At 41.8% G+C, this 16,450-nt stretch overlaps 1 protein-coding gene across 2 annotated transcripts in view; it reads right to left on the minus strand.

The window, feature by feature from the left end:
- Positions 1–550: 550 nt before the first annotated feature.
- Positions 551–16,450, minus strand: part of CD44 (CD44 molecule (IN blood group)) — an 86,916-nt gene continuing 71,016 nt past the window's right edge. For both annotated transcript variants that reach the window (XM_089677356.1, XM_089677355.1), the window contains 2 exons: positions 13,110–13,188; positions 551–5,950 (listed from right to left, as the gene is read on the minus strand). In XM_089677356.1, coding sequence (XP_089533482.1) covers positions 5,737–5,950; positions 13,110–13,188 — 293 coding nt within the window. In that variant the 3' untranslated portion in view covers positions 551–5,736. The remainder of the gene's footprint in view (positions 5,951–13,109; positions 13,189–16,450) is intronic.

The raw sequence follows: 16,450 nt of genomic DNA on the forward strand, positions 1-16,450 counted from the left end.
CATTTTTATCAAATTTATCAGTAATTTTTCCCAATGCAACTGACAAGAGTACGTTGGGGTAGGCTAGAGATACCAAAAGGTATACAATGCACAACTGAGACATCTCCGAAATGAAAAAAACAGTCTAGGACTCAAGGGGATTAAAGCAGAATTGAAGGCAAAAATGTTTTATTTTTGGATAGAGTAAAGGCTCTTTTACACTTGCGATGGGGGTTGTATTTTTAGTCTAAAAAAAGTACTTTTTTTACTACCTTATGTTATGATAATAACTTTGTCACTAAGGGCTAAACATTAGATATTGGGGTTGATTCACTAAAGGCAAATAGGTTCTTCATTTTACAAGGGAATTTTCACTTAGCTTAGTGAATGAGTTTTACATAAAGTGCTGCCGACTTGAAATTGTGTGCAAACAAAAATACTGTATATTTTTCTTGCACATGGCTGGGTATTCTTTGCAAAGTGAAAATTCCCTTGTAAAGATAACAGCCTATTTGCCTTTAGCAATTCAAACCCTGTTATGTACAAAATAAACACGCAATACTCAGCAAGATAACACAAAGGCTTTCTTATTTTTAAAGCTTTTATATACAACAAGCAGGTGAACGATATGTACAAACATTCATATGTACTAGACAAATAGATCTATTTTTTAACCCACAAACTGACAAGGAAACCGCTAAACTGCGAAGGAAGGCTCCTTTGAGGGAGAAAATGGGTTAAATTTACATTCGCGTTCTCAGACAATAGCATACAATTGTCATCCATAAAGTAATCCCGGGCTCTGAATCATTTATCTGTTCGTATCCGAATTTATAATTTCTTGGAGTTCCGGCTGAGTGAGCAACACTAAGACACCTCTTGAAAGGCTATGCGGTTTTAATCTACGTGCTCTTTTTTATGGTAATGCGCTCCAACTCACTGCAGCTACACCAGCGATATGTAAATGTGGCCATTAAATACGGCTGACGCTAACCTAATGTAAAATATGACTTTAGCATTGATGTGTACCGGTCATACATGTGCTACCCTGGCAGCCATCTTGTGCCGAAACTGTTTGAGGTCATTCTGGCAAACAATTTTTAGAATTTGGGTGGATGCAATTTTTGATACATTGCTCTATCCTAACAGCGTGGGACTGATTTACTAATAGAGTAGAGCATATTCACTTAGCAAACGGAATTTACGCTTAGTGAACATGATGAAATACCACCTTATATTGGCAGTAAAGCCCTGTTACATCATTGGGAGAAGGGCACCATTAAACTGGTTATCACTGGTAAAAGGGCACCTTTGCACTGGTCATCATTGGGATAAGGGCACCATTACACTGGTCATCATTTGGAGAAGGGTCCCATTACATTAGTCGTCATTGGGAGAAGGACCCCATTTCAGTGCTTATCATTGGGAGAAGGGCACCATTACACAGGTCATCATTGGGAGAAGGGCGCCATTACACTGGTCATTATTGGGAGAAGGTCACCATTACACTGGTCATTGTTGGGAGAAAGGCACCATTACACTGGTCATCATTTGGTGAAGGACCCCATTACATTGGCTATCAATAGGAGAAAGAAAGGCCCTTTTACATTGGTCTTCATTGGGAGCAGTCCCCCATTACACTGGTCGCCACTGGGAGAAGGGCCCTATTACACTGGTCGTCATTGGCAGAAGGGCCCTAGTACACTGGTCGTCATTGGAAGAAGGGCCCTATTACACTGGTCGTCATTGGGAGAAGACCCGCATTACACTGGTCTTCATTGGGAGCAGGCCCCCGTTACACCGGTTGTCATTGGGAGAAGGCCCGTATTACATTAGTCATCATTGAGAGAAGGCCCCCATTACACTGGTTGTCATTGGGAGAAGGCCCCCATTACACTGGTTGTCATTGGGAGAAGGCCCCCATTACACTGGTTGTCATTGGGAGAAGGCCCCCATTACACTGGTTGTCATTGAGAGAAGGCCCCCATTACACTGGTCATCGATGGGAGAAGGCCCCCATTGGTTGTAATTGGCAGAGGGGACCCATTAGATCGTATTGAATGCAGTTCACTTTTGCAAAAAATTCCCAATCACGTTCAAGGAAAAAAAAACAGGACTTTTGCTTGCACATGATTGGATGGTACAAGTCATCACAGTTTGACATCACTAAGCTAATTAAAGATTCCCTCGCAAAGTGAAAATCCACACTGCGAAGTTAACATTGCTCTACTCCATTAGTAAATCATCTCCATTGACTGCCTGTGCACATGGATGACAGGAACACTAAAGGCCCATGCACACTTGTACATTGCAGCAATGGAGACCAACCTGCTCTATGTGAAATGCATTGTGCTGCCATTAAACTGAGAATGGCACCCAAATGCATTGCACAATGCATAACACACCACAGCGCATATATTGTGCTGCATTGCTAAAAAAAGGTTTATGTACTTTTTTTATCTGTTGTGGTACATTGGCAGTCTATTCACAATAGATGGGCTATCTTAATGCAAGGCACATTGACATGTGTGCATTAATGCACCACAACAGAACACTTGGCTGTGAATGGACCCTTAAAGAGGTCTAACGCTTTTACCTGAAATTGCAGAAACAAAGCTAACCAGTGGCAGGACAAAAAAACAAAAAATATTGGCAGGGAAGAGGTTAACCCTGCTCTGATTTAAATAACCCCTATCCCCATTCCACCCCCACCCCCCCAAAAGTGATATAGCTTCATAGTGTCCCCTCTTCTACAGAGATGTGCAAACTTGAAGAATATTTTCATATATTATAAGAAGGAGAAGAAATGGTTTTTATAATAAACAATTAGTCATTATAGATTCCTTTTCAAATAGATTTTTTATAGAGCAAGGAAAGGTTGGACCCTCTGTCAGGTTTTTTTTTTGCTGTGCTCCGTCTCATTCTCTCACAGGCCAGGAAGTCATGGAAAATCTCTCCAGTGGAGACATAGACATGAACAACAATGCATTTTTAGTAGAGTAGAGAAAGATTTGAACATTTAGATAATGTTTTTAATAGCTGTCAATGCATTCATGTTCTGGTGACAATGTTTCCTCCCATTTCCAATCTAGGTGTCACAATTACAGGAAATTAAGGAAAATCTCTCCAATGGAGTGAAGGACAGGTGTTAAAATATGATATAGATTTTCCCTAATCTATTCCAAAGAAAATTCAAATAAAAATAAGGTTAGGGTTTAAGGAAGTCCTGTCTTTAACTATTATATTAAATACAAACTCCATCTAAAAACGTTTTTGTGATTGAAACTATTGGAACTTGTTATCATGACAGAAGTTCTGACAATTCAATTCGAAAATGAGAAAGTTTGGGCTTTAGATTTACAGAACAAATTTTTTCTTTCTGAGGCAACAGGGGTAATCTAGCATGTCCATCCAACCTTGGTCTTTCATTTACTGTATACTTTATGTTCAAAAATCCAGAAATTCTCCTATTAAGCTCTGGATAAGAATCATCTATTTGTGTATAAGTTCTTACAGCTACATGAGTTTTTACGTTGCATGAGTTGATCTTTCTAATGACTGTTGCCTCGTTTATAGCATGAATGTGGTATGTCAACACCAAGCCAATTAAACTAACTCTTTCACCATATCATCTGAGAGTTATATCACTGAAAAGCAGATCCATCTGGTCAATCCATTTCAGTATTATAGCACTGAAAAGTTGATACATCTGGCCAATCCATTTCATTAACAAAAATGGATTGACCAGGCGGATGCACATGCCTGGGATTCCACCACCTTGATGAAGCATGCTTGACCATGTGAAATGGCAAAAAACTGGGATGATCTCTAGTTTACTTTGCTGTACTTTCACAGTGTGTTTTAAAAGAAAAATAAATAGGCAACGAGTGCTGGACTCTTTTCATCCTGCCCTAAAATCAATGCGCTTTAAATGAACTGATTTTCATGAAAACATTGATCTCATGCTACTAAGTAAAAAGATCGGATCTAGGTAAAGGTCCAACCCAAGAACTTTCTAGGTGACCAGCATCGGACATATAAACCAAGTCCATGTAACATGAATATCTAGTCTTGGACTCCCATGTAAGCCAATCCTATCTAAACTTTGACTGTCTACCTAACATTTCTATCCAGCCTTGCAATCCAAAGTAAGAATGTTGTTTACATAGCACAAATGCTTAGCTTTGGACTTCCATTTAATCCAACTCCACTTCACTGTCCATCCCTGGGCCACCATGTAAACCATGTCTACCTATACAGCTTTGGACTCTCATGAAAGCCAAGTCTAACATCACAATCTACCTATGGACTGCCACATAAGTCAAGTCTACTTAACATGACTATCTGGCCTTGGTTTGCCACATAAGTCATGTGTACCTAACATGACTATCTAGCCTTGGATTCCCATGTAAGCCAATCCTATCTAAACTTTGACTATGCAATCTTGGATTCCCATACATGTATGTGAAGTTGAGATAGCATTTAGCCTCCATCCAGCATCCAGCCTCAGCTCCCAAAATACACAATGTTTACCCAACATTGGAGCCCAGCACTGAACTTCAATGCATCAAATCTATATAACAAAACAAGCTTACGTTTTCAATATTCAGCAAGTGTACTTACATTTTCTACCCACTCTGGACTTTCCTATATAACAATACTATGGAACATTTTTATTTACTTCCAAACATTAGTGTATATCAATTCTCATCAACATGGCTGTCTATGCTGAAACTCCTATAAACCAAGTCTATCTAATATATTGCCTCTATTATACACGATCAAAGTCAAATGTCACTATCAAATCCCGTATATGGTAGTTCTGCTAGACCAGATGTCCTCCATGGATCCATCTTTTCCCAGTTTCCCATGTGCTCTAGGCTGGATCTATGGTGCCAGACATGATCTACCTAAGATAGTTTTAACATTCATATGTGAAGTCTAGTAACCTGACTGCTCAGTCTAGGACTCCCATGTATTCAAAGTCTACCAGTTAGGATTGTCCAATGTTGCCAAGGCTACCAAACTTCATATATATGAGTTCCCAGCTTTGTTTCTTGTTGTCTCAAAGCTTTAACAATTTGATTTCATTGCTAAATTTACTACATTTAAATAGCTCTTTGAAGCAACCGAAAGGAAACTGTGGTCACTGTAAAGAATATCTCAAATTTACATGGGTGTTGCAACAAGGGTTAAATAAAAAAACTGATAGATGTTACTTTACTTTGTCTTCCTACTCTAATACCAATAGAATATAACCTAGACAAGCACATTCTTTGAGGAATATCAAACATATTTATAAATATGGGTCACATGCTTCTATTTACAAAGTACCTTCAGATGTAGCTTTATTTAACATTTCTCTCTGCTGCCTGTAGCGTTTTATTGTGATCCATTCAAAAAGTTAGCCCCACCAGTGAGTTTGGTCCAGAATAATAGGTTCATTGATGATCTTGCATTTTTTGATAAGTACTTTTAAATTAGTTTGCACATCTCTGGCTTTTTTTTTTCTGTTTACCTGCCCTCTACTTTCACCACACCACCTTGAATCTCTCTTCATGCGTGTGTCAAGAGGCATCGTTGCACACAAACAATGAGGAGCCAACAATTTTTGGCTTGAGTTGCAAAGTAGCAAAATAAGCAACACAGGATCCTATGATAGAGTCAGTGGCTCGTTATACTTTTAAACTTCAGTCCCAGTTCATTGATTCCCAACAGAGGTCCCCTTGCGATGTATCTCAAAGATAATACAAGTATCTAGACTCCGATTTTCATGTCCACGTTCTTTGTATTGCGTATGTTGTCTTGGGTCAGAGGCTCATCTTGGTCTCCTAATTCATTGGTCTGCTCTTTAGATACTAGCTGCACCATCTCCTGAGATTTAACTGTGTCTCCATTCTGCTCCATGATAACTCCATCTTCCGGAGATCCTTTGTTGCCATTAATCACCAATTTCTTTTTCTGTCCACATCTATGGAAAAGACAATTCAAGAGTCAGGTGCTTGGATAAGACAAAAAAATTATCTGTGTCAACAAAATTGAACAGCAAGGTTTCTTAAAGTTTTATTATGTAGTTGCATATTTCCTTTTTTTATTATTATTTACTTGGTAGTTTCTTGATACAAATGCAGCTCCCTGGAAACGATTTATATGGTGCAAATTGAGAAAACATTGTTTTTAATTTTGACCTGGCTGTCCTAACTAAAAGGCAACTTAGAAATCCAATGACAGCATAAGCAACATAATCAGCTCTTGTTGGAAACTAACTTTTGGAATACGTCCTGTGCACATGAGACTCTTTCCTAAATTAGGGATATTTTGTGGCCTGAGCTACCAGTCATGAGGGCATCACTTACCAACTCATTAGCAGACAATGATGTCTCTAGCGTGAGCAAATGAAAAACATCTTGGCCATAACTCCAGCAGACATTTTTTATAGTCTAGTTAAAAGAGATTGGTCTTTCAACTGCGGGTTGCATACAAATGTTTGTGGCCCATACCCAAGCAGTATTTATATGGTTACAAAATCTGTGGTCAACTGTCCGCAACAATAAAATAGAGCAATTTTACAGATAGCCAACAAAAATTGTGCAAGAGATGAAACAGATCCGGAGAGACTAGAAGAACTCTATCTGTATAACCTTGAAGGAACAAGGGAAGTAGGGGAATATCACTAAAACCTTTAAAGTGGTTGTAAAGGCAGAAGTTGTTTTTTTACCTGAATGCATTCTCTGCATTAAGGTAAAAACCTTCTGCAAGCAGCTCCCCCCAGCCCCCCGTAAATACTTACCTAAGCCCAATCTCAATCCATCGATGTTCATGAGAGCAGAGTGTCACACTTACCCCTAGTGTAGGTGGTCAGGCACTATAGCTGGTTTCTGTGTTCTTCACCTATATTAGCATCCTTTTCCATAAGGCAAGCAGGCCTACCAGTTGCCCCCAGGTCTTATACACAATGCTATATTTCCTGACCACCACACTGGGGCAGGCGCAAACTGAGTACAGCAAACGGGTAATTGCGGTTGGCAGACAGGCAGAGTGGTCAGTGACAGTCCGGGTTCAGGGCAAGCTGAGTTTTGAGCGTATTCGATATCCAATCCAAAGTCATCAACAAGGGAGTCCAATTTAGCAACCAGGGCAGACAAACAGGCAGTTTGGAGCACGAGTTGAAAATGCTGTGACAAGCATGAGACTGCAGGCTTGGCTGTTTTAAATCAGGTTTAGTCTCCACCCAGAGACTGGCTACATCAATCACCTTACAGGTGGACAGGCAGACAGGGAGAATGAATCACAGCCAAAACCGAGATGCTGGAATGAGACCAGCATATAACAATAAGCAGGAGTGATACATGCTCCTGACATAGAGGCTCTCTTGGCTCTTTCTCTCCTCATCAGCTTAGATACAACAGCCATTGGCACCTGCTTCTTTCAATCACAGCCAGTGAAGAGGGAGCAGGGAGCGGGGCCAAGTCCTATGTCTTATGGACACACAGAGCTGGCTCGGGAACAAGCACACACGAGTACCCCCATAGCAATCAGTTTGCTTTGAGGGCACTTGGCAAAGGAGAAGGGCCAGGAACTCTGACCCGAGAAGAGGAGGATCAGGGCTGCTCTGTGCAAACCATTGCACAGAACAGGTAAGTATATCATGTTTGTTATGTTAACCCCTTCACGCCGGCACCTCCCGGGCACTTTAAGCGGTTTTTGACGCCAGGAGGCGGGGCGGGATTTAGGGTCATGTGACCACTGTGATTGGCTTTCATGGCAGTCATATGATCAGAAAGGTCCCGATGGCAAGGAGAGATGGGGACCTTTGCATGGGACACCAACGCATGTGCTGGGAGCGTGCAGGGAGCGCGCTCTCAGCACATTTGTTTACAAATAGCATGCAAATATGTGGCCACTCAGCGTTAAGGCCCAGCCACCGAGAGGCCGCATATTTGCATACCGTCGGCGCAAAGAGGTTAAAGAAATAAAAACTGTGCATTTAAAATCACTTTAAACACATTAAGGGGGTGAATAAGGTTCCGGTGGGGCAATATTTTCAATGTGAAGCTGGGAATAAGAACATAAAATAAAAAAACAAAAACTTAAGACAAGGTTTATTGGCTGATTAAACTGAATTTACAATGTGTGCGTTTGTGTGCAGTATGACTATGGTAGTGAAATTAGCATGAAGGCCCACTAAGCTCCAATTAAGCTCCTCTGTGGTGGGACAGATGTCAACAATTCTTCATTCCATGTAAGGCACTGGTAAAAGTAAGCAGGTTTTAAATCTAGAACATTCCAATGGCTCATACACTGAGCAGATGCATAAGCAGAGGTGACCTTACCTGAAAACCTCTCAGGGGCAAGAGAGATGAACCCAAGCTCAGTTTAGATGAACCCAAGCTCAGTTTAGATGAACCCAAGCTCAGTTTTTACAAGGAAAGTCATACTTTGCATCAAATTTCGGTTGTCTATATCTCAGAATCTACAGATTATTTTGACGTTTTCATTGTAATACTATGCTTATTTTGGATTTCCCATGTTCTTCAACGGTCTTGTTTGAAAGCTTCCTAATTGCATGAACTGAATATAAATATTTAAACATGTCTGATTTATTTATTTTTTTAAATTTAGGATTAGCATTATCTTCAAACTAAAGCTAAAAACCAGTTTTCACCGCCATCGTCCTATTATGTCTTCACGCAGATCATCTTTCGTTGGATAGCAGAGAAAAGAAAATATACAGAAGTCTATAACTTAAGACAGCTGGAACAATTGCTGCTTTTCATTTCATTTTAACAAAGCATTTTTACAGCATGGCATCTCTTGGGAAAATAAAACACACATGTGCGGCTGAACAGAATTCTCGCTGGTTTTACATGTTACAGCATAACAAAAATGCGTGTTATTTTCCTTCTAATAAAAAGAGTTTGCTAGCCCGTTTCCAGGATCTTGTCCTAAAAAGTTGTCACAGCATCCTCACATTAGGGTCCCATATGCAAATACTGTCGAAGGCACTGTGGGCCATTTAAAAAAAGGTCAAATAACCATGTAAACCACTTTTTTTTTGTAAACCTTTACAAGTAACTGTTTTTTTGGTCTATCCAGAAAAGTATGTTCAGTGGTTTTGCTTAACAGGGTAATATGTTAGTTTGCCCCCTTCCCATTTTTCCACTAACTGTTTTCCATTGGTTTGTGTCATATTCCCTATAGAATTATGCCATATTTAGGAGGGAAATGTATGGAGCACCAGTTCCAGATAATATAAAGACAAACTTGTATCAGTAATCTGCATTACTGAAATTCCAGTATTGAGACCAATGCGGTTCAGGGGTCAAAAGATCTTCCCCTTCATCAGTGCTGTAGTAGATAAACGTAAGTTGGAACATGTGGACTGAAATCAGGTTATCAGTTCAACTCAACGGATTCCAGCCACTGATATGGTAGCTAAATACTTTTTTTAGCAGAGGGAAGGGAGGGGGGTGGTTGAATTAAGACTTCAATCAATGTATACATCCCTGTGCATAATGCAACAGCTTGAGCCCCACACTACTCTAGTACGTTTGGCCAAAGAGCGACCTATCAACACCAAACAGCCATCATACCCAGAATGAATTTTCTCTATGGCAATGTCAACCGTAATTATTTGTAATACCTCCTCTCCCTCTTTCTTTATGTTCTCCTGGTCTGGTGATATCCCCTGATGAGTTTCAATTAAGGCAAAATGTGTCAGAGCAGATTTTTTTTAGGTTGTTTTTCAATAAAGTCTCTTGTATTATATCAGGGTTTCTCAACCAGGGTTCCTCCAGAGGTTGCCAGGGGTTCCTTGAGCAACGAGCGATTTCCACCTCTCAGATGCATTCCCACTGACACCATTGATCTTTTTAGCTATCTCTAAGGGGGTCATTTCTCCCAATGACCACAAGTGTACGGAGCATTCTTCCCATTGGCCATCATACGAATCATGAGTTGTAGGTATAGACATTTTTAGTAGGGGTCTCCTGACACTCAAAAGTTATTACAACGGTTCCTCTGTATTGCAAAGGTTGAGAAAGGCTGGATTATACTATTTGCAGCTTTTTTGTTTTATGCCGTAGTTGCTTTCTGCAATTTTTTGGAAAATTAGTGGAGTGTGGATGATAGAGCTTAAGGTCAAACAAGACTGAGAGTACCTGGAGTTTTGGGTGGCACAAATTTATGAAAAAAACATATGCAATTTTACATATGCAATTACAGATTTAGATAAAAAAATTGGTCTAAGGATTTGGTAAGTGGCTACCTGAGTGGGAATGATGCGGGTTTGAGAACTGAAGTATGGCAGTTGGATTGAACTTTGGTCTGTGTGATGTTGTAGCTCAGTCCCATAGTATCTTGTAACAAGATTGAAAACAATGAGCCTGATTTAATTAAAAAAAAGTAGCTTGTGCTCACTGTCAGTGTGAATTTTTACTTTCCGTAGTTAATGTAGTTAAAGTAAAATGTTTTTGGCAAAGAACACCCAATCATGTGCAAACCGGGTGTAATTGCACACAATTTAAGGACTGAAGTCAGCAAAGCTTTCACTACGCTAAGTGAAAATTTAAAAGACAAATTATGCTTAGTTTAATAAATGAAGTAAAAATGTATTGACTTTGATCATTCAATCACATGCAAGAAAAAAAATAAAATATTTCCTATTATCCTTGCGTTGGATATTCAATGCAGAATGGATTTTCATTTATTCTACCTCATTCACAAAGACAAGTTCAAATTCACTTTGAATGACAACATGCTCTACTCCGTAAGCAAATCTGCCCTACAGATTTTTGAAAAATGTTAGAATTACAAAGCTTGTTTAGTGTAGAGGGCATGCAGGGGTGTAAACCAGCTCCTAGTACAATGTCTTTGCAGTTACAGGGATATTCTGAGTCTCAGACAATTCAGGAGCCGTACTGGCAGCATCCTAAAAATCAGATTACAGCCTCCAAGGAATCTGGCCATTCACTCTCGGCAAACGAGGGGAATGTTTCTAATCAAGAGCATGAAATATGCATTGTACACATTCCAGATACAAAGCACACAGACCAAATTCTAAAGTCTACATCTATTTTATCATTTTACTTGTATCCATGGCTTTAGTAAATATTGACATCATATGTAAAAATGATTTGGGTTTCCCGTAGTCCATCTGGAATTGGCTATCTTCTAATCTGTATATTCAGAAGGACAATAACTTCTCCGGTGACTTCATATACAGATTTTTTTTTCCCGGTAATGAGAGCCTGTCCTGAAAGAAAAACAGGGGCTGCCCTGCTAAACATTTTCTTAAAATTCCAGTTGCCTGGTTTTCATGCTGATCCAACTGAATCACTACTTTCTAAATCACCAACCTGAAATAGGCGTACCAAATTCTGGCATCACTGGTTGCCTGCCTGTTTCAGGTCAGTACCTTCAAAAGGTCTGAAGGCAGAGGCAGGGGCGGACTGACCGTTTGGAAACTCGGGCACTGCCCGAGGGCCCCGGATCAGTAGGGGGCCCCATGAGATGCCCCTGGTACCTTTTTCATAGGCTTCTTTGAGTTTGGGCAAGGGCACAGGGGCCCCATGATCCCCTATTGCCCGGGGGCCCCATAAGTTGTCAGTCCGCCCCTGGGCAGAGGTACCCAGGGGACATTTGTAGAAGGAGAGCAATGGCAGACTTCAAGTTGCTCCTAGAACATGTTTCTTTTAGGGGCCCATTCACACCAACCTGGGATGTTAGCATAAATGGAATGGCAACCCAATGCACTAGTGCAACACAACAAACAGTAGTGAGCTTCCATGTGTTGCATGTCCATAAAATGGGTTATGTGTGATTTTGACAGCTATTAAGGGGCTGCTTTAAGGCAATGCACATTAACATGCAAGCTAACGTGTTCACATACTAAAAAGCAGTAAATGGACCCTTATAGGTGCACATACCTGCTGTAGTCTCTAAAGGCTTCCTGTCTCTGCTAAATCCTAGCTGTTGTGACAGCCAATGCTATAACCCACCCTTACAAATTCCTATTGATCCATCGCTATGATGGGCTGCCTCACTGGCCAATTGGAATGCCCATCAGTCAGGAAGGCATGGGCAAGCTTTGGCACTATTGGGAAGTTGCAATGCTTTGCCTGTTGGTGAACTCAGCTATAACTGCAGAGCCTAAAGATCTCTGTCTGCCAACATCCCAGCTCTGTTGCTATCTATCACTGTTCTAATCAAGTTACATCAAAATTCATACAACATAATAAAAGGTTTGTAGAAGCTGTTGGTACACTGATACTGCTAAGCACCACGGTAGGCAGTGGGTGGTAGATAAAAGACATCTGAACCCCCTATAGCACAGGTGTTAAACTGGCGGCCCTCCAGCTGTTGCCAAACTACAAGTCCCATGAGGCATTGCAAGACTGACAGTTACAAGCATGACTCCCAAAGGCAGAGGCATGATGGGACTTGTAGTTTTGCAACAGCTGGAGGGCCACCAGTTTGACACCCCTGCCCTATAGAGTCTCCAGTGTCCATGGATGACCCCATAGTTAAAGTGGAACAAAAGCTGAAACAAACCAAAAATGAGGCCATTAATCATAGCAATACATCTAGTTGTAGCTTTTCATCACCAACATGTAGAGGGGCAAAAAACATACATGAATCAATACTGTCTGTATGATTGGGGTTGCTAATCTGTTGAAATCTAAACTTTATATCGCAATTAACGGATAGATTTAATATCTGTACGCAAGTAGCAGAATAAATCAGAATAGCTGCACCTGTTTAATTTAAATTGCAAAAGAAGTGCAGTAAATCAGAGGAAATAGGCAGAAAGATGTGTTTTGGCCACACAATCATGCAGAACTAAGTCTGTTGTGTTGGTCGCAAATCAGCCTCCATGATTCATGCTAATATTTTTCCACGCAAACTGCACATTATTAAACATGAAACTTTTTTAATAAATGTTCCTCAAAAGATCTAATTTACAATGAAGTTGTTGCCAAAAGCAGCCAATCAGGGAAAACCCTCACGCCTTAACCTACACTGTGGAGACAATATGGAATATGATTGGATGCCATAGATGACACCATTATTCTTGCTGTAAGATTCATTCATCAATTCATCCTATTTTGATTTTAGGATATAATACTTACATTCTGCGGGCATTGAGTGCGATGCAGACTGAGAAGATCAAACCCAAACACACCAGGGATACGCACACAATCAGCCAATCTGTCAAAGAAATAGTATTACTTTAATATGGGTTTGAACAACGACATAGTTAGTCACAAGTCCATCTAGTTCGACATAATAATAATAAATCAGAACATTTCCATAAATGCAGCATGTATTACTAAGAAGGATCATACTGTCACGCTTGTGTTATTTAACATAATTGCCAGACTGGTATATGTATAAAATAGGTGCAGGAACTCAGCCACGGCCCCCCAAACTCCCCTCCCCCCACACACACTCCAAACCACATCAAATTGTGAGTGTAGTCAAACTTCACTAAAAGTGAGGGGGTCTTAAAGGGACATTAAACATCAAAAGTGCATTTCTCACAGAGTGCAGAGTTCAGGGGTACGCTACATGCAGAGTTTGGGGTGTGATATGTGCAGAGTTCAGGGTGCACTACATACATAGTGCAGAGTTCAGGGGTGTGCCGCATACAGACTGCAGAGTTAAAGGGTGTGCTACACACAGAGCGCAGAGTTCAGGGGTGTGCTACACACAGAGCGCAGAGTTCAGGGGTGTGCTACACACAGAGCGCACAGTTCAGGGGTGTACTACACACAGAGCGCACAGTTCAGGGGTGTGCTACACACAGAGCGCAGAGTTCAGGGGTGCGCTACACACAGAGCGCAGAGTTCAGGGGTGCGCTACACACAGAGCGCAGAGTTCAGGGGTGTGCTACACACAGAGCGCAGAGTTCAGGGGTGTGCTACACACAGAGCGCAGAGTTCAGGGGTGTGCTACACACAGAGCGCAGAGTTCAGGGGTGTGCTACACACAAAGCGCACAGTTCAGGGGTGTGCTACACACAGAGCGCACAGTTCAGGGGTGTGCTACACACAGAGCGCACAGTTCAGGGGTGTGCTACACACAGAGCGCAGAGTTCAGGGGTGTGCTAAACACAGAGTGCAAAGTTCAGGGGCGTGCTACACACAGAGTGCAAAGTTCAGGGGTGTGCTACACGCGGAGTGCAAAGTTCAGGGTTGTGCTACACACAGAGTGCAGAGTTCAGGGGTGTGCTACACGCGGAGTGCAAAGTTCAGGGGCGTGCTACACACAGAGTGCAAAGTTCAGGGGCGTGCTACACGCGGAGTGCAAAGTTCAGGGTTGTGCTACACACAGAGTGCAGAGTTCAGGGTTGTGCTACACACAGAGTGCAGAGTTCAGGGTTGTGCTACACACAGAGTGCAGAGTTCAGGGTTGTGCTACACACAGAGTGCAGAGTTCGGGGTGTGCTGCATACAGACTGAAGAGTTCAGGGTTGCGCTATATACAGAGTGCAAAATTCAACCTTCTTCCACAGCTACCTACCTCTGCATCTCCCGTCCACATCTCACTTTTACCCCTCTTAAGCTCTGACCTCTGCATGCGACCCTCTCCACTGTCCCCATCTTTACCCCCCTCCTTAAAAGCTCCACCATCTTCCACAAATCTTACATTTATTGTTGTATTAATCTGAAGCCCCCAGCCAGCTCTAGGACCTCCCTGCACACTGTAGGAGGCTCCGCCTCTCTCACTTGCAGGGAGATCATGTGGGTGTCGGCATCCGCACTGCACCCGGTCACCTGCATCTCCCTTGTCCCCATCCTGCACTCCTCAGTGGGAGCCGCTCAGGAGATCAGATCTGTGGGAGCCATTGGAAGACAAGCTGTCACTTATAAACACAGAAGCCAAACGTCTGTGTTTACAACTGATAGTGGTGAGCAGGGAGCAGAGGTCCTGAGCCAGAGGTGTTCCAGCTGAAAAAAAAGCCTTGCCTGCCCCCCCCCCCCCTCCTTTAATCACTGCATGCTGTAGTTTCTTTCATCAGCTCCTATGTCACTATAGCAAACGGTTGACATAGCTACTTAGACTCTTTCATAAAAAGTGAAGCTAAATTATAAACTTTTTGGTTATTGTTTTGCTGAGAGTGGAGGTTTTTATAAGCTCTGTTGAGTGTTTATGGTTTTGTATGTCAACCTCAATATCTTGTCCTAGTGACCACATTCTCAAGACAGAAAATAATGGGAAATCCACAACTTTACTGTGAGTTAAAGTGTATGTAAACCCTAACAATGAACATCTCATATTTGGTCCCTTTTGGTCCGTTTACTATGCCATTGAAAGCATTTTGTTATATTTGTTTGATAAATCCAAGAAAATACCTGTTGATCTTGCCAAAAATTGTGCGAGCAGATAACTTCCTGTGCTCTTTGCTTGTGCTGACTGTTATCAATGACACTGTTCTCTGGGCTCTACAGAACCACCACCCTCTATGCCAGGGGTCTCCAAAATTTTTAAACAAAGGGACAGTTTACTGTCCTTCAGGTTCTAAGAGGACCAAACTTGGGCCAGTGGGAACTGAGAATGCCCCATCACTGGTATCAGTGGAAGGAATATTGACCCTTTGTTGGTATTAGTTTTTGTTATTCAGGGGAGGATTGGTGCCCCATCATTGTCAGTGGGAGGAATGGTGCCCCATTGTTAGGGTCAGTGGAAGAAATGCTACCCCATCATTGGTGTCAGTAGTAGGTTTGGTGCCCCATCATTGTCAGTGGGAGAAATGGTGCCCCATTGTTAGGGTCAGTGGAAGAAATGCTACCCCATCATTGGTGTCAGTAGTAGGTCTGGTGCCCCATCATTGTTAGTGTGAGGAATGGTGCCCCATTGTTAGGGTCAGTGGAAGAAATGCTACCCCATCATTGGTGTCAGTAGTAGGTTTGGTGCTCCATCATTGTCAGTGAGAGGAATGGTGCCCCATTGTTAGGATCAGTGGAAGAAATGCTACCCCATCATTGGTGTCAGTAGTAGGTTTGGTGCCCCATCATTGTCAGTGGGAGGAATGGTGTCCCATTATTAGGGTCAGTGGAAAAAATGCTACCCCATCATTGATGTCAGCAGTAGGTTTGGTGCCCCATCATTAGTATTGGTGAGAGAAATGCTGTCCCATCATTGGTGTCAATGGGAGGAATCCTGTCCTGTCCTTGGTGTTATTGGGAGAAAAGGTGCCCCAAGGGCTAGATTAGAGCAAGCAAAGAGTCACATCCAGCCCCCGGGCTGAAGTTTGGTAACAACTGCTCTATGCAATGGATAATGATTCTATCTTGTTTCTGTTGACTGAATACAGAAGGGTGAGTGAGTGTTGCCGCACTAGGCCTGGAAGTTTGTTACTGGCAGAATCACCAGGTGAACATAAGGGAAAAATAGGTCAAAGGAAGAAAACTAATACAATTACCACATCTAAAGACTGGCAAGCTGCAATATATTATATTTTTAATTT

Source organism: Staurois parvus, unplaced genomic scaffold, assembly GCF_062004578.1.
Source record: "Staurois parvus isolate SC_StPar_1 unplaced genomic scaffold, SC_StPar_1.0 ptg000184l, whole genome shotgun sequence".
Classification (NCBI taxonomy): Eukaryota; Metazoa; Chordata; class Amphibia; order Anura; family Ranidae; genus Staurois; species Staurois parvus.